Source organism: Podarcis erhardii (genome assembly GCF_964252035.2).
Source record: "Podarcis erhardii genome assembly, chromosome: 11".
Classification (NCBI taxonomy): domain Eukaryota; kingdom Metazoa; phylum Chordata; class Lepidosauria; order Squamata; family Lacertidae; genus Podarcis; species Podarcis erhardii.
Window position 1 is genome coordinate 13,640,270 of NC_138501.1, and position 18,601 is coordinate 13,658,870.

General features: G+C 43.7%; 1 protein-coding gene across 2 annotated transcripts in view; it reads right to left on the bottom strand.

Moving 5' to 3' along the window:
* Nucleotides 1–18,119, bottom strand: part of ADAMTS19 (ADAM metallopeptidase with thrombospondin type 1 motif 19) — a 126,960-nt gene extending 108,841 nt beyond the window's left edge. Inside the window, exons 1-2 of one of the 2 annotated variants that reach the window (XM_081880345.1) lie at nt 17,685–18,119; nt 12,356–12,960 (exon numbers count right to left, since the gene is read on the bottom strand). In XM_081880345.1, the coding sequence (XP_081736471.1) occupies nt 12,356–12,960; nt 17,685–17,769 (690 nt within the window). In that variant the 5' untranslated portion in view covers nt 17,770–18,119. The remainder of the gene's footprint in view (nt 1–12,355; nt 12,961–17,684) is intronic. The other variant, XM_081880344.1, reaches the window with a different exon arrangement.
* Between the last annotated feature and the right edge of the window lie 482 nt (nt 18,120–18,601).

Consider the following 18,601-nt stretch of genomic DNA (forward strand, 5'->3'; position numbering starts at 1 on the left):
CATACAAACACATGCAAAACATTTGAAGTGCCTTTGCCTAGAAGCAAGCCCCCACCACCTCTTGAACAGTACTGTAATTTAACACTCCTATAAAAGAGCTGATTATATATCTCAACAGTGATTTTGAATTTTATGCCATTTGCAACAAGCTATTTGTTTTATGCACCACACCACATTAATTATTATGAATAGCATTTCATATATGAAGCATATATGCTTCAAATCAGGGTATATATGATATTATGATCATGGAAAATAGTTTTAAAGATGTAATTTATTAAACTGCTGTTTTCACAGTTGAAAGCCAAAATCTGCTGTAGCCAATATATGTATACAGTAAATATATCATGCCCTTGCTCCTAGATTTATGATGCAGAAATCCATGAAGTCTTACTTCAAACCAATAATACACATTTATTCCAACAAGATGGAGCTTTGGTATTAAACGACACTGTACGTCTATTTTGCAAAATTGACATTTAATATTTTCTCCCTTAGATGTGTGCCCTTATGGGTTTTGCATTATTTTTTCTCGTGAAGACGCCATCTGACTTTGTATTTAGATTGTAATTTATCAGAATCATTTAGATTGTGATAATTCTACACACTCAACTCTATACACTCAGAACCTCTTAAACCTGAATGCATTGGATGAAATAACAAATTGGAGGCAAAAAAATACCTTACTTTAACTATCTAGCATTATAAATGACAAAATTGGTATTGTATATTTTATTATTATGTGAACTATGAATATTTACCCAACCGTGAGCACAGACATTTATTTACCATCTTACAGAAAATCACAGTTCTGCCCAATAACTGCCAGCTCTTGTTTCTGGAAAGTTCTGGGCTATTAATCTTCAAGTAAGTGATACTGCTTAACACACTTGTGTGTGCATAGAAAAAGTCTAACAGAAGTCCTTCATTCCATAATTGCTTGATGTTTAATCGGATATAAATTCTGCAATATTGCATGAACAAAACTATTATGTTATGCTCCTTGAAAATGAAGGATCTTTTTAGAAATAATGTTATTGTTCTAACACCCAAATAGTGTTGTTGTGGGAGTTATTGGAATAAGTACCTCCAACCCCCCGCCCAACTCAATTTCAGGGAACGAGCCAGGGGTGGGGGGAATCCACATCATGCAAATGGAAGTTCCTAGACAGGACTTCTGCTGATGGGATTTTTTAGGAGAATGCCACCCTCTTAAACTGATTTTAAAAAATCAATGACATTATACAGTGGAACCTCGGTTTTCAAGCGTCTCAGAAGCTGAATGATTTGGAACCCAAACGCCGAAAACCCAGAAGTGAATGCTTCCATTTTTTAACATGCCTCGGAAGCTGAACAGCTTCCGAGGCGCATTTCTCCACTGATATTGCCAACAACGCATTGCACCTCGGTTGTCTAACGTTTCGGAAGTTGAAAGGTCTTCTGGAATGCATTACGCTTGGCAACTGAGGTATAGGGTTATAAAGGCCAGGACTAGCCTCCTGAGAAACAGTTTCTACGCAAATGCAATTCTGGTTCTAAACGCAGCATAAGGAGTCTCTATAGTATATTGTATTTTAAAACGGGGTTTCAGAGTTTTTAGGGGGTTTTGAATATTTTATGTAGATTTTCAATTTCATTGTTCTGTATGGGACAATGACAATAAAGATGTCGTATATTGTATATACCGTATATCCAACCACTGTACTGCAACCCTTTTGGAATTTAGATCTAGCCACCTCAACTTCAGATTGATAGGAACAGATCAATAGATGGTCTTAAGATTGGCTTGTCAAACAAATGTGCTTATGAACAGCCCTGAAGAAAGGCTGTTCCCCTTCTGTTTCACAGCGTTCTGTTCACCTTCAGAAAGCCAGCTGGACTGGCAATTTTTCATAAACAGTGCATGTTACATCATGGCAATGTAAGTAGAAGCCAACTGCTCTCAGTCTTAAGGACAAGCTTGTGGAATGAAGGGTGAATAGCCATTTTAAATATGAGATGCAGGCAGCACGTGTAGTTTTGCATTCTGCCGCTGAAGCTGTGCAACGGTTCTCAAAGAGTGTCATTTGCTGAGTAACTACAGCTGCGATACCTGGCTTCTCCTATGAGGTGCCCCATCCAACTAGTGCTGGCCTGAGTTGACCCAGCTCTGCTTTGAAGATCTGGTGGAAGTCCAAGGTAGCGCAGCTGAGGTAATTAAATAAGCACATGCAATTGTTGGAAGATAGTCACATTCAAAAAATGAAGTCACTTAGCGTTGGCTCGGGGCACACTTCTACATTTCTGGATATAAAACTCATTCAGAAAATGAATTTTGACTTTTGTACCAGTGGACCCGAGAAAAACATCGTATAATATACAGCATGTACCCACAAAAAAATATTTTTTTAAGTCAACTAGCATGAAAGGCATGTGGCATCTGCAACTTACAAGGCTGTGAAAGAGAAACAGTATCATATACACACACACACACACACACACATTACTCCACAACTATTTTGGGAAACAATATTCAATTTCTTTCCTCTCCACCAGCGTTTTTATAAACTTAAGAAACGGCAGACTTCCCCATCTGTTTCACAAGACAGCTAAGTTATATATGGAATATATAATTAGATATTTCACTTCTTTATTCTGTAATAGGTTTTCTTCCAGCTGAATATTCAAAACCAGTGCAAATTGCTTTTAAACAGTATTTTAGTAGGCATTAAAGTGCTAAAATTCAAAGATGGTTTGATGCATAGGAGCCTCAAAACAGAGAAACAGTCAGAAAACTGACAAGTGCATGTGCCAACATGGAGGGGGGAAGAGTAACATATGAGGCTATTACTAGGAAAACAGACCAAGGGATAAAGCTCAAACCATATGACCAAAATGAAAAGATGTTAACAGGGTGGCTGAAATACCATCAGATTAGTGACTTACTAAAGGAAGATAAAAAGAGAAATTGGTTCGAAGATAAAAAATCGAAATTCCAAATCGAGTTAATAGATTGTAAAGAAATTTTTTTATCAAGAATGTACAGTTTATTGCTAGAATGGTATACAAAAGACGAAGAAGTAAAGGAATCAATGATAAAATGGGCAATTGATATTGGGCATAACACTGAATTGGATGTGTGGAAAAGATTATGGAATGAGGGTTCGAGATTCACAGGATGCATGGCTTTAAAGGAAAACTTGCTAAAAATGATGTATAGATGGCATTTGACGCCAGTAAAATTAGCTAAAATGTATAGAAAAAAAGAAAGAAAATGTAAAAATAGGAGTATTGCATCTAGATCAAGGGAAGTAATAATGCCACTGTATTCTGCTCTGGTCAGACCTCACCTGGAGTACTGTGTCCAGTTCTGGGCACCACAGTTCAAGGACACTGACAAACTGGAACGGGTCCAGAGGAGGGCAACCAAAATGGTCAAAGGCCTGGAAACGATGCCTTATGAAGAACGGCTAAAGGAGCTGGGCATGTTTAGCCTGGAGAAGAGGAGGTTAAGGGGTGATATGATAGCCATGTTCAAATATATAAAAGGATGTCACATAGAGGAGGGAGAAAGGTTGTTTTCTGCTGCTCCAGAGAAGCGGACATGGAGCAATGGTTCTAAACTACAAGAAAGAAGATTCCACCTAAACATTAGGAAGAACTTCCTGACAGTAAGAGCTGCTCAACAGTGGAATTTGCTGCCAAGGAGTGTGGTGGAGTCTCCTTCTTTGGAAGTCTTTAAGCAGAGGCTTGACAACCATATGTCAGGAGTGCTCTGATGGTGTTTCCTGCTTGGCAGGGGGTTGGACTTGATGGCCCTTGTGGTCTCTTCCAACTCTATGATTCTATGATTCTATGATTCTGAAAAGGCAGATGGGGACTATTTCCATATGTGGTGGACCTGCGATAAGGTAAAAAAATTTTGGGAATCAATTTATAACAAACTCAAAAAAATATTTAGATATACTTTCCCCAAAAGACCGGAAGCGTGTCTGTTAGGTTTAATAGGAACAGAAATTAAAATGGGAGATAAAAATTTGTTCATGTATGCTACAGCTGCCGCAAGAACCCTTCTGGCCCAAAGATGGAAAGTACAAGATATACCAACTATCCAGGAGTGGCAGGTGAAGTTGACAGAATATGCAGAGCTTGCCAAACTGTCAGGGAGGATCCGGGACCAGGAAGATAAAAGACACCAAAATAACTGGAGTAAATTTATTGAATATTTGAAGAAGAATTGTAAAGAGGTCAAAACACTAGCAGGATTGACATAATACCTCCAATGTATAATAGTACTAATATGAGAATGATGTGCGCGATGGAACGGGGTTAAATATACCGGTTGTGCATTTCTAACCTTTAATACAATTTATGGGAATGTTTTGGATAGCCTGTAAAGCATTCAAATAAAGGAATTAATTTAGTACTTACAAGTACAATCCCATGTATCATACTCAGAAGTAGGTTTTATTGAGTGCACTGGGGCTTACTCCCAAGTAAGTGTACGCAGAATTGTAATGTTATTTAATTAAACAGCAAACAAAGAATGGGTTCCAAGTAGCCTGGTATGATTTTTAAAAACTAATTTTAGCTGTTAAATGGTTCTTCATGTAATAGCTCACATTCCATATCCATTAAGGAATGATGCTTTGTAGAACATCTTGGTTACTTGGAGAACAAGTTAGCCAAAAAAGAAAAAGAAAAGAGCAAACTGCTATTTTCACAGAGATTTAGCAAAGCAATTATTCCACCTCAATTCAGGCATAATCTGGTTACGATTAGTGAGTTGGCTACCCACTTTAATGATTCAGAGAGTGAATTGGCTGCCCTCTTTAATGATTCTAAACATCTTCTCAAATTTGTCAGTGGAATTTTTCCAGACTCACCATCTAGACTTCTTCAGATTATGGATATGAACTACAAAATGTTTGTGCAGAAACCTGGGATATAGAAGTCTCTCCTCCCTTATCACATTGTTGCTGTGCTGGGGACACCAACACCGATTCATCTCATCTATTCCTAGAAGCTGCAAAAAAAGGACTTCTTGATATAAACTTCCTGCCCAGGTACAGTTTATAACTGTATGACTGTATAACCAGCAGAGTGGCCACTTTTCAGGGAAGATGGTGGTGGTTATAACAGAACTCTATGGGGACCATTTAATAGCCTTTACAGTCATACCTCAGGTTGAAGTAGCTTCGGGTTGAGCGTTTTCGGGCTGCGCTCTGCGGCGACCCGGAAGTAATGGAATGCATTACTTCCTGGTTTCGCCATTCGTTCATACGCAGACACTCAAAATGACATCACGCACATGCGCGGAAGCAGCAAATCGCGACCCATGCATGCACAGACGCGGGTTGCGTTCGCTTCAGAATGCGAACGGGGCTCCGGAACGGAACGGATCCCATTCACATCCAGAGGCAGCACTGTACTGGGTAAAGGATTTTAGTCTAGCTTAAGGTGCAGCTTCCAGATAAAAACTGTACAAGTCAATGGGGGATGATTATGCTTGCTATGTTATAAACCTGGAATACAGCCATCCTTGGGGGTGGTGGATAACTCAGCATTTGTTGAACTAGCTTACAAGAACATAACAGCCACTAAGATATTACACTTGGGGTTAATCCATGCTATATCTTATAGCTTTCTGCGCCTCCATTTTCTTGGCTGTCCACATCCAGATTTTCTCAAACCAGGGATACTCTGCAGAGCCCTGCTATGAGAAAATCCAGATTGAGGGAGGGAAAGGCTGTGATTTGGAGAATGTCATATTAAATGCTTGTGTGGATCGGCCCATAGTATTAAACCTACAGAGTTATTCTTGCTTACAGGAGTCCAGTCCAAAACAACACCAGCTAATCCTAAAATTAGAGTGAAACGGTCCTCCGACCTCCAATGTTAGATTTACCAGGAAGCAGATTAAGGCTGTCTGGTTACAGCCAGTAATTATGGACTATATTATTTCCAAAGGAGACCAGAAAGCCTTGCTGTTACAATGAGGTGGCCCTTATGATAGGAGAAACTATACAGCATGGGAAACACATCCTTACACTCCCTGTGGTCTTGAACCAAACAGACCACGAGTCCTTTGAGTCCCCCTTAAGGAACTCTTCAAAGAAGTTGAACAACAGTCGCAATAGACTGCCGGTGATTTCTGCCACTCCCAGTCCTTGGGACCAGACTGACTGCATAGCAGTTGGGTGCAGAAGGGTCGAGTGATGCTACTGAAGACTTCAGTCCTTTCTCAAAGTCTCTACTTTCCTTCCTTTGGCCGCAGCAACTGCCCGGTCCGCCCAGCACATATTGTGGATCTAGCTGGTCAACAGGCACAAAGGAACATAGGCACCTCCTTCCCTAACTGGCTAAATGGCTAGAAAGGTTATGTGTTTTTTTGTTTTACACCAGCACCACTCTGACCTGATCATGAGTTTAGCTGCTGGGCGGCTGTCAGTGTAGGATAGCTTGGCAAGTACAGTGAAGGTTCTGGAGAAGAAAAATGAGCTCCCTGAGTCACATGCTAAAATGAAGGAAAACTTCCTCAGACCTGTCCCATTCAAGGCCATGAAGATAGAGGAGACAAGGGAAGGTCTTCCACCTGGAATTCACCTTATTATGAGGCCTTGTGGGGTGGTGATGTAGACAGACTCATACTGGCACTTGTGAAGACCACGAGCGGGAGAAAGTTCATCCAATGGTGCCGAACTAAGAAGGTTCACCCAGAAAAGAAGTTGAAGAAGGAAAGCTCTTTTACCTGATAGGGAATTCATAGGAGGAGGAGGGAGTTGATTGTGTTAGGCTATGTGACAACTGAAGATCCCATAAAGGATCAATTAAATTGTTGCCTATTTGAAACTCAAAACTACTCTGTTGTCTCTTTATTCTGCGGGCTTAATAGGTCTAGAAAGGTACTAGATGAGTCTGGCCGGAAGTCAGTGGTCTAGCTTCAGTTCTCTATCGTTGTTGTTGTTTAGTCATTTAGTCGTGTCCAACTCTTCGTGACCCCATGGACCAGAGCACGCCAGGCACTCCTGTCTTCCATTGCCTCCTGCAGTTTGGTCAAACTCATGCTGTTAGCTTCGAGAACACTATCCAACCATCTCGTCCTCTGTCGTCCCCTTCTCCTTGTGCCCTCAATCTTTCCCAACATCAGGGGCTTTTCCAGGGAGTCTTCTCATGAGGTGGCCAAAGTCTTGGAGCCTCAGCTTCAGGATCTGTCCTTCCAGTGAGCACTCAGGGCTGATTTCCTTAAAAATGGATAGGTTTGATCTTCTTGCAGTCCATGAGACTCTCAAGAGTCTCCTCCAGCACCATAATTCAAAAGCATCAATTCCCTTTATGGATCACTGCCTTGCTGTGGCGAAGGGGCTTGAATAACTCAGAGAAGCTATGAACTATCCCGAGCAGGGCACCCAAGATGAACAGGTCATAGTGGAGAGTTTTGACCAACTGTGATCCACCTGGAGGAGGAACCGGCAAGCCACTCCAGTATCCCTGCCAAGAAAACTCCATGGACAAAGACAACAGTTCTCTATTAGTTCTCTCCAAACCCTTACTCGATCTTTCTTGTTTCACTGGTAGGTTTCTCCTAAACCACCTCCATGCTCCTGTATCCATGAGCGCATGAAGACACAAGGACCTGCTTTCTAACAAGTAAGATCACTAGTCCACCTACCTGGAACTAATTCCCCAAAGTCTCAAGCAGAAATCTTTATCAGCCCTGTTACTTCAGATTCTTTTAGTTAAAGGTGCCAATAATTGAACCAAGAACTCTTATCACTATTCTTCCATGGAGCTTTGGGTTCTTCTTAGAAACTACTGAATGGATTTTTATTATACCAAGCATTTCTATATGTCATTCTCTCCATGTTGTTTGCAATATAGTTGAAAAAACCCAATATTTTCATCCAGGTTTTTTCATCCTTTCTCTATTCCGGTCTTGTGTCTCCACCCCTCCTCTTCCTTTACCCTATTGGTCTTTTCATTGTAAACCTTTGCACATGATCTGTACATTCTGACCAGTTCTTGTACCACCACAATTAAATGCTGTTACTATATACTCATAATAAAGAAATAAACATTGTTGCAGTTGGTGGGAAATTGTCTTGGTGCAATTGCAATTGCATTTGCATATTTGTCAGTAGTGCTGGCAGTACCTGCATTAAATCCATTCAGCTCTTAGATTCATATTAAGTAGTGGAAGTTCAGGTCTCCATCACATCATACCTTCAGAGCTGTCCCCTGAGTTATGTGATAAAACAAATCTGTTTCGTTTCCATTTGACATTTCCATTGATGTCCTCCCACCTAGACCATTTCTTCTGATGGTAAATCTGATAGTGCCTGTTTAAACATATCTCTCCACAACTCAAACAAGCGATAAATTAAGGTAAACAAAGAAAAGCCTTTTGAACTCTGTGGCCTTTCAGTGAGAAAGATTATCCCCAATCAGCTTCATGCCCTTATGAACAAACTTTCTCCTTGTAATTTGTTAGAAAAACTCAAAATACCATGAAAGTTTGTGGAAATGCCATGCCATAATTTATTTTTCTAAGATGAAGCAATCTGCAATTTTTAAAGAAAACTAATCTTAGATTCGGAAGGATTTCCATTGATGTTGGGGAGGGAATAAGAAAGAAAATGTGTAGATAAAAATGAGCATAAACTTCTAGATAGATGACTGACTCAGATGGGTCATGGTCAATGTTGATCATTTCAGAGGATAAAGAGGGACCTCTTTTTTAAAACCCAGTTTTCAGTCCCATCAGTTTCTGCACACTATTTTATGCTCCATATCTGGAGAAAATGTATACTCAAACTGGTACTTTCTGACATTTTAGATAAATAAATGTAGCTTACATTTGCTGGATCTGCATGTCCCCATTCCCTACCCTTGGCTTACCAGGAAAATGTTTAGAAGTTTATAGGAGGGAAAGACAAAGGGTAGAAGTGTGCAAAGAGAGATCAAGGTTTCAAATCAAACAACAGCTATCACCATATGGCAGGCAAGCTACGACTGTAGCAACTCATCCTGTAGATCAGGACAACCTCCCCTACAATGCCATCAGCAGCAAAAAGAGAGAGAGAGATAATTGTGTAGAAAAAGCTACCTAATATATTCCAAGTGACAATTAGAGTCTGCTTGTGCTGTTTTGCAAAGAAGAATCAAGCGCTTAAACCAGCTATAGGCTATTAACATGTGATGATGCACAGTGTAATATGCAAACAGAACCATCTGCCTTTGGCTGGGCCAATTTTACCATATATATAAAAAACAGACACAAACCTTGCTGGTGGACTTGGGCAGAGAAAAGGAAAAATATAAATAGCAATAATTCTCTAGATCCCCATTATATAAACACGTGTAAGTATGTTGACACCTATCAGAACAAGTAGCAATACACTTTACAAAAGAAGTATTCAGTTCTGACTGTTCATCCATAGTCTGCATTGTACCCATATGCCGGAAAAATTGAGACACCCAACATGCATATGTTTAAAACCTGGCAGTTACACTTTAGTTTAAGCAACAACTTTTCAGTATCAGTTAAATGCCATTTCCCCCAAACCCAACAGTTTGAGTCTAAACAAGCAAACTGAACTGCAGCTTAAACCTCAACTTTTCCACCCAATTTCACTTTAAAATCCTATCAAACCTGGCAAATCCGCAAGTTTTAACAGCAGTAAACTAAACTAACTCTAGTCCTCACCCAAAAAAAATGCTGGCAAGCTATTTTCAATGTTCTTCAGTTGAAATCAGATTTTGGAATGGAAGCCAGTGATGTCTTCATAGCTGTAGCGCTGTTCCACAGATTACAGCCAGCCAACCACAAAGAGCACGAAATGCTCACTTGAGATGCCATTGACTCTCTTCAGCCTCAGAGCCACTGTCAACAACACCCCTGTCCTCCTTCTATATGGTTCCACAGGCATGCAGATTAATAAAAGGCTAAAGGAAAAGAGTAATTGCTTTGCTTTAAATCATTCCAGGATTTTACATCATCCCAGCTGCCCATACTCTCTCCACCCACCCTGAAATATCCTGGGACTTCTGCTCATTGCAGAAACCATTGCTGTTGTCGCTGGGTCTAATTCTGATTTCTAGCTGGTGCAATCCAGGATAAAATCTGCTGAACTCCTACCAGTAGTTAACTGCAGTCTCCAGGGAACTGTTGATACATTCAAAAGTTGTTTCAAGTCCAGCAGGGCCCAAGCAAAGACATAAATGGCCTCACCTGCCCTTAAAGCCAAGCCATGGTTTACAACTCTGTGCTGGAGCTGTAATGAGCTGAAGCAAAGCCTTGAGCTTGCATGCTCTCCCTTCCCCTCTCCTCTTCCCTGCGCTCGCTCCCTAAATCTCAGCCTGATTGTTTGGATGGACCAGAAATCATATCACAAACTCCGAACAAAACAAGCCAACTTCAACATGGGTTACGTTTAACAAACCATGGGTTTGTTTAACTAACAAGAGTTCGCGATAAAGCAAGATTCCTGCAAAGCTTCAGAAAAAATGAAAGTGAACACTGCCCAAATTCTTCCTACACATTGCTACAGCAGCCTCTGTTACTGGGGTTGTTTGCTACCCGAGGCAAATTAAAAATTAGGTGATCCACAATGAGTGTTATTGTATGCAGGATGATATTAGCAAATTCTTGGGCCCTGATCCTTAGCACCAGCTCTACTTGACTTTGGATATATGTTTGCATATGTTATTGTTATTTTATTGTATACGTTTTATTCTGTAGCTCACCTTGTTAGTTTTACAATGAGACTTATTTTAAACAAATGAACAATTTATGTATGGATGTGATCAGAGAAAAACCACCCTATTCACTGTGCTGTAGATCTCTGAGGCCACTCACTGCCCTGGTTCAAACACAACACTAAGCCATAGTTTAGTGCAGGCACAGGCAAACTCGGCCCTCCAGATGTTTTGGGACTACAACTCCCATCATCCCTAGCTAACAGGTCCAGTGGTCAGGGATGATGGGAGTTGTAGTCCCAAAACATCTGGAGGGCTGAGTTTGCCTGTACCTGGTTTAGTGTAATGTGCATGAGTCTTAGGCTTGTGTGCTCCTTCACTCACCTTATCCAAAACAGCTGCAAGGAGACGATTAGCCCTCCTGGTTAATGGACAATGTTGGAGTTGCAGTCCAACAATGCGGTGTATGGGGTGTTAGGGGAGGGGTAGTACCTCTTGTGGAGATGTTGTGATCCATCTGGAGTAGTTTGTCTGTCTTTGGTCCCCGACCATGCATTCAGCTCTCACCTGCTATCAGGATGCAACAACAGCAGCACTCTGGGAAACGATCTTTGGCTGGCCAGCTAAATCAGGTGAGGGTAGCTGATAGGTCTTAAACTCTAAGTGAGTTAGAGACTTTGCCTGTATGCAAAGAAAGGCTCCAGCAGATTGAGCAGACAAGTCTAAAGGGTCCAACGGTCAAGAAGGCTGTAGAGAAGTCTTTCTCAACCTCTGGCCTTGCTAGCTAGGGGTGATGGGAGTTGTAGTCCAACAACATCTGGGGACCCACTGGTTGAGAACCGCTGCTATAGAGGGAAATGAGGGGCAGAGTGGGTCACCCTTCTAAGAGAAGGAAAACTCTGATCCTAAACCTCTGCTGCTGCCTTGTGGGATATATTCGGAAAAGAAAAGGAGTAAACTCTACACAAATCCAGAGTGGAGTCCCTAAGGCAGTTGGATGGCATCTTGTATGTCTCCTTCTGGCAACTTCTGTCGCCAATCTGGTGCCAAACATACTGCTCTGCTTTCCTTTGGACCACATAAACAAGGCCAAGAGGTTGGTCTTGTCACCTGGGCAGCCCAAGACCTCCATTCACTCTGCCCAGGCTTGCGCCGTGGGGGTGCCGCTTCAGTGCTGCTAATGCGCCGATTTGACTTCGACCCCAGAGAAGCACTGACTACAGATGGGTTACATGGCAAGCCAGGTAAAACCATGGGGATGTGTGTGACATTTGCCCATTCTATGGGGATACATTTGTATCGGGGGAGAGAAAGGGTTAATAGGTTGACCAATAAGAAATCCCTAAGGCGGAGCCTACCTGACTTTGAGGCTCAGCCCAGAGGTTTTGACAGTTAAGTTTGGTTGGTTCTTTTTTTGGAGGGGGGGAGATAAAGGAGTCAGAGTGAGTTAGAGACAGGGACAAGACTGAGAGCGTATAGAGTGACAGCGTTATTTTAAAACTTTTTTGTGTTTGAAATAAACTTTAATCTTCATTGTTAACTCAACCTGACTGAGACTCAATACTTCACTGAGCTGTTTGAAGAATCGCTGTGTCGTCTCATATGTTCACCCACAACTTAACAGAAAGCACCCCAAAAAAATACAAGACTGGGAGAATGCTAAAATTACAAGCCTTACCAAACCACCACAAGTGCTGAAGGAAGCAAAGGAGCCTGGGTAATGGAGCACAGACCCGCTGTAGTAACACGATCTCTCTGTCTGGGTCTGGGCAGAGTTCGGGAGACTCTTCCTCTCGCTCATCAGTCGTTCTTCCACTGCAAAGCCTGGGGCCAGGAAGCGGCTGTCCCTCTTGAGCAGCAGGTAGAGCTCCTGAGCAAAAGCTGGTATTCTCAGCAGTAGCTCGTCCCCGTCCTCCGAAGAAGGCGGCAGAGGCGAGGGAGGGGGCAGTTGAGAAGTAGCATTCAATCCCTGAGGAAGAGGAGACCAGTGATAGAACTCCTGAGACTCATATTCGTCCTCGGAGACCTCGTCCTCAGAGGTCTCCCCAACCAGCTGCAGCTGCCTGTCAGATGAGGAAGATACTGAGCGGACCTCGCGAGAGCTGCCCACCACCTGAGTGGATGCAGAGGTAGCGCTAAGATTGCTGCTACTGTTCCCACAGTTTCCATCAGTGCTGCAGCTGCCTCCTGCGCCGCTGCCACCATTGGGTTCCTGCTGACCCCTGCTCCATAGTGCCGGGTAGACAATCTCCCACTCCTCAGAGTCTCCCAAAGGTTGCAGACCTGCATAGGGGGGGAAAGATAGGCTGAAGTTTAATGCCAGAACCAGTCCCAGACCTTAACAGTTGCCACAAATGATAGATCAATATTGGAGCCAGACTTCAGATGTGACCGTTTCATTTCGATGCTTCAACTACGCTTGGGGAGGGGAAGAGGTAACTATCCATACAGTGGTACCTCGGGTTACATACGCTTCAGGTCACATACGCTTCAGGTTACAGACTCCGCTAACCCAGAAATAGTGCTTCAGGTTAAGAACTTTGCTTCAGGATGAGAACAGAAATCGTCCTCCGGCGATGCGGCGGCAGCAGGAGGCCCCATTAGCTAAAGTGGTGCTTCAGGTTAAGAACAGTTTCAGGTTAAGTACGGACCTCCGGAATGAATTAAGTACTTAACCCGAGGTACCACTGTATTCTGTTAGTCTCCAATTGCATACCAAGGCACCGCGACCCACAGTCCCCTGGTGGATAACTAAAACACACAAACAAGCAGATTTTGGTTTATGGGTTCAAACAGGCCACAACTTTATTGGTTACAGATGTGAGCGGTTTGGCTTAGGCACTGGGCGAAGCCAGACTATATCCCGACTCCTGCCCATCTCCTGGGAGTCCAACTAAGGGTAAACACCCGACAGGGGGAGCCCTAAGACGTACATTAAAAAGGAGCACCCCAAAGGGTTCCCGTTGGGGTAGTGGCATGGCCCTGGCCCACGTCCGGGCATTGGACAGAATCCACACCCCCAGATCCCTTTAAAGGGGTACCCTTAATGAGGAAGGGCAAGAGGAAGCTACAACCTTCCCTCCATCTAAACAAGGGCTTACCCAATGCGAACAAGGGCTTACCCAATGCGAAGGATGCAAGGGCTTACCCAATGCGAAGGATGCAAGAGGACGGCCTCCCCGCCACACTGGAGTTTAAATTCCCCATGGACACACCCCTCGTCGGTGCTGGTTAGCGAGGACAGCATCTTGAGCGGCGCCCTGCCCAGTGCCAATGGCATGGGGAGGCAACAGCAGGGAGTGCACCAGTCTCTAGCCCTCAGCCAGGTGACGCGGGACCCAGCCACAACGCCGGCCACCAAATAAGGTAAGCGGACTTCCCATCAACCCCACTCAACAGAATGACATAATGGTCCAGGGTGATGGGAGTTTATATATGCTGGAAGCCACCCAGAGTGGCTGGGGCAACCCAGTCAGATGGGCAGGGTACAAATAAATTGTTGTTGTTGTTGTTTTTACAAACAAACCTCACAGTGGTTTACAAAAAAGCAAAACAATAAAATCAAGGAAAAATTACAGCAAAAGTTAAAAACATACAAAAAGTTAAAATACTACAACCGGTCCAAATTCACAACTTTCTAAGCATCTGTTTAGGCTTGTCTAAACGATAATGTTTTTAGCAAGCACCAAACAGAATGCAACAGGGAGAGAGTTTTAAAGTGTGAAGGTGCTGCCACACTAGACCAAGTTTTTACAAATGCATGGTAATTCGTACAACAAGCTGGAGTGTTACAACATCTGGGGGACCAAAGGTTCTCCATCCTTGGCCAACACAGTGACACAAATAGAGTTGGATTTGAATGCTGTGTTTTTCCTTTCCGTGTGCTAGGCTATATAAGATCCTAGATGATATATCACCTATGTTAAAGAAAGGTGAAAATGCTTAAATTCATACCAGTGTTGAAGACCGTTGCTTGTTTTAAAAAATAAAGGACCAGATTCAACTAAGTAGGTGCACTAGCAGAAGCCAGCACAGGTCCTGCTAGCACAGTTGGACTTTCCCTCCTTTCCTCCCCCCAATCTGGGGGGTCTTGAGAACCCCCAGATCAAGCAGGGGGAAGAGAGGGGAGATCATTCCATCAGACAAGTTAAATGCTTGCACTGACAGAATTAGAAGAGCCCAATGTTGAATATACTTCCTCTCGAAGTATAAACTGTGTCCTTTTTTAAACTAAATATAACCCAAAGCTTCTTTTTAAATTATAAGGCATTATTAAATAGGGATGATATATTATCCATTTTAATAGTTCTGTTTAATATTTCAAGGGGGTGTGGAGTAGTGGCTGATTTTGCTTCTCTCACTAGGTGGCTTCAGGCAGGCAACTTTCTCTCAGTCACATCGCCCCATCTGCAGCACGATGATAATAATTTCCTCTAATTATGAACCTGGGTGGTTAAGTGCTATCAGTATGGTTTAGAACCGGGCCACCTGAAAATAAAGTTGTGGTAATTTAATAGCTGGGGGATGAGCAGAAGTATATACATTTGTAGCTTAAAATAAAATGTCAATTAAAAAAAAGTTCTTTCTAAAAAAAAAAGGAAGGAAAGAAAAAAAAACCTTCAGAAGGAGCTGCAGTTTCCAGGGATTTTCTACTGTTGGAGGAAAAATGGGAACTGGAAGTGGGACGGAGACTGTGGTTGAAGGGAGAGGAAAAACTTATGGATCCCAGTGGGCTGGAGATACAGTTGCACCTTAGAAGTTGAATGGAATCTGTTCCAGAAGTCCATTCAAATTCCAAAACGTTCAAAAACCAAAGCGCAGCTTCTGATTGGCTGAAGGAAGCTCCTGCAGCCAATCGGAAGCTGAGGAAGCCCCATCGGATGTTTGGCTTCCAAAAATCGTTCGAAAATCGGAACATTCACTTCCAGGTTTCAGTCGTTTGGGAGTCAATTTGTTCGGGAACCAAGGTGTTCGAGATCCAAGGTATGACTGTATATCACAACATTTTGTTGCGGGTATTGTTGTTGTTGGCATCCGTCGGTCTCAAGAGACATTTTGTCGCTGGCCCCGCTTATAATACTAACCATTACATTGTAAGAATGACACTGGGAATCCGTATGAACATAGAAACCTGCCATATGCTGAGTCTAGACCATTGGCCCATTTTGCTCAGCACAGCTGCTCTCCAGAGTTTCATACGCGGAGCCCCTCTCTCAGCCCTACCTGAAGATGTCAGGGGTTGAACTGGGAAACTTCTGCATGTATTCCACAGCCCCCCTCCATCACTTTGGACACTATGGCATTTCAGGTGTTGGTTATTACATGGTTATTATTCACATCTTACAAAAACAAAATACAAACAGGACACCATACAAAGAGGTGCAGAATGCCATTCGTCAAGTCTTCTAGCGTTTCACATGGTGGCATGTGCCGTATTCTAGATGTCCAGAGTACAGCAAAATTACTATACAAGAACAAACCAGATTCAATGCTCAGCAGTCCCGTCCCATCGTATCCCACGTCCCCCTGGCTCCTCTTCAATATGGATTTTTTTATTACACACAATAAGGAAAGTACTATCTGGCATATTCTTCTACTCGTGCAAAAGTCTTACAAAACAACAGACCTCGCTGCACAGGAAATAGCTGCGAAGCACTCTGCAGTTAGCTTAGGTGAAGCAGGCAATGTACTGTACAGAGAAACAGAGTTTCCTTGCAATTGACTACCTAGTCTTGCTCATCAAAGGAAACAAGGCTACAGAAGTAATTCAATTTATTAAATGTTGACCCTTAATGCTTGGACGTGATCCATATGAGAGAAAGAAAATTAAGAGAGCTCTTGTCTCAGGGGAATATGTGTTCTGCCTTTTGAACCCAGAGAGAGGTAAGGAGGCACTGGGACTGAGGAAGAGAGAGGAATTAACTTGGCCAGCTGCATTTGCAAAGTTTGTTGCATGCACTGCGTGAAAATACAGCATATGGTATAAACCACGAACATATATATCGTTTCTACTTTTTAATGTGTTCTTTTACAGCACAGTGTCTAAAGACCTAAACTTCACAGATCTCCTTATAGGTAATGAGAACACAAGAGATCACTCCTAGGAAATGAAAGCTCACAGTCTGAATGTTATATAAGACACATTTTGAAGAAACGTTTGTAGGAGGACACATTCTCGTAAAGTATGCCAAACCAAGATATTGTCTTAGGGTGTGTATCAGAGAGTGCATCACTGCAAGGAAAGCAGAGAATGAGTTCCCTCCTGTTTTATAATGGCTAGTAAAAGAAGCGCTTAATTTGAGTGGCGACTTAACTTTCAATCTTATACTGCCAACAATTATAAAGCGTTTGCACGGCTGACTGGAGAGCTGTCCGACTCTGAACATGTGCAGAGTGCTGTATTCCTCACATCCACGCCTGGCGCTGTGCATTTGGTGACGGGATGGGCCAAGGCATTCCAGCCAACCTGAAGCCCGATAACTCGCAGAGATATTGGTGCAACACGAGAATCTTCCTGTGCAGAAGTTTGCGCTCGCCCAGGATCCTCAAATCCAGATCTTTCATCTAGCAGAGCTGACAAATCTATCCACAAACCCACTTCATGCCCCACCGCTCCCTGTCCCTTTCCCTGGCCAGTCCGGTAAAACATCTGGACACCTCTGGGAAGAATAAGTGTGTCCGTTTATTAAACGGACAAGATTCAAAAAGGAGAAAATTGAGAAGGCGTGCCGGGCAGGGGAGGGAGGAGAGAGTAGGGCTGGCATATGTTCGTATTTCCCCGGACACTACCGGGAATGCAAAGGCAGAAATTACGGGGGGGGGGGGGCGATTTCCGAAATGCGGGGCTTTGTCCTGGATCTTAGGCAAGTCACATTTTTTTTTTCCCCTCAATATTTTGGGGTCTTCCTAAAAAAAAAGCTCCACGACTTTCGGGGAGTTCTGTTTTCTTTTTTAAACTTTTTGAAATATGGCAACCCTAGGAGAAAGAGAGAAAAGGCTGAAATTACCTGCAGCGATCCCATTTGACAGGAAGCACAGCTGATAAAAGAGGCAACAAAGACGGCTCAGTCGCATCCCTCGTCTCTCCTCCATCCACGGAGGAGAAGTGGCCGGATCACCTCCCTCGTCTCCCGGTGGCGGGTGTTTTCCTTTTGGTTTGGTGTTTCGTTTTTGGAGAGCGCTTGGCCGCCGATCGCCTCCGAGGGCTTCTTCGCGCCCCGACGTGGAGCTTGCCAAGCCGCCGCTCCCTCCGGTTTGCCGGAGGGGAAATGAGAGAGAGAGCGGGCTTAGCAGCAGCGGCTTTTTTGGAGCAGCAGCAGCAGCAGCAGCAGCAGCGCGCTCCGGTTCCCAGGAGGAGGCGCTGGGGGTGACCTGCTTTGCAGAAAGGCGGCAAAGCAGAAAAGGCGCCCGAGCGGCAGCGGCAGCAGCAGAAGCGGAGAAGTGGTGTCACCGCACAGACACACGCGCGCGCCCGGTCCCGCGCGCGCCCGCCCACCCCGGCCCGATCCGCACCGCCGGCGAGCCGCGGAGAGAGCTCTCCCTGGGTGGCAAGTGGGCGGAGGACTGAAAACGGACGCGCGGGCTCCCCCGAACTCCGGGCGCTCGCCTGCCGCCGATTGGCTACGGGCGGCGCTCCGATTTGCATGCCGCTCTGGCCGGCCCCGCCCCTTTCGCGCACGTGCGTTGGACGCCGCGGGGCAGGTAGGTCTGCGGTGGGTCCGGCCAAAGAAGGGGGGGGGCGGCTTTAGTGGACACACCGGACTGCTGCAGAATGAATGAATGAATGAATCTTTATTTGCATCAGCCATGGCCATAGCAATAAAACAACAATACGACTTACAAAGAATAGAAATAAAAAGTCAATTATATAAAATACATTTTAGAGTTTTGAATCAATAGTCAAATAGTGGATCTTATTCTGATT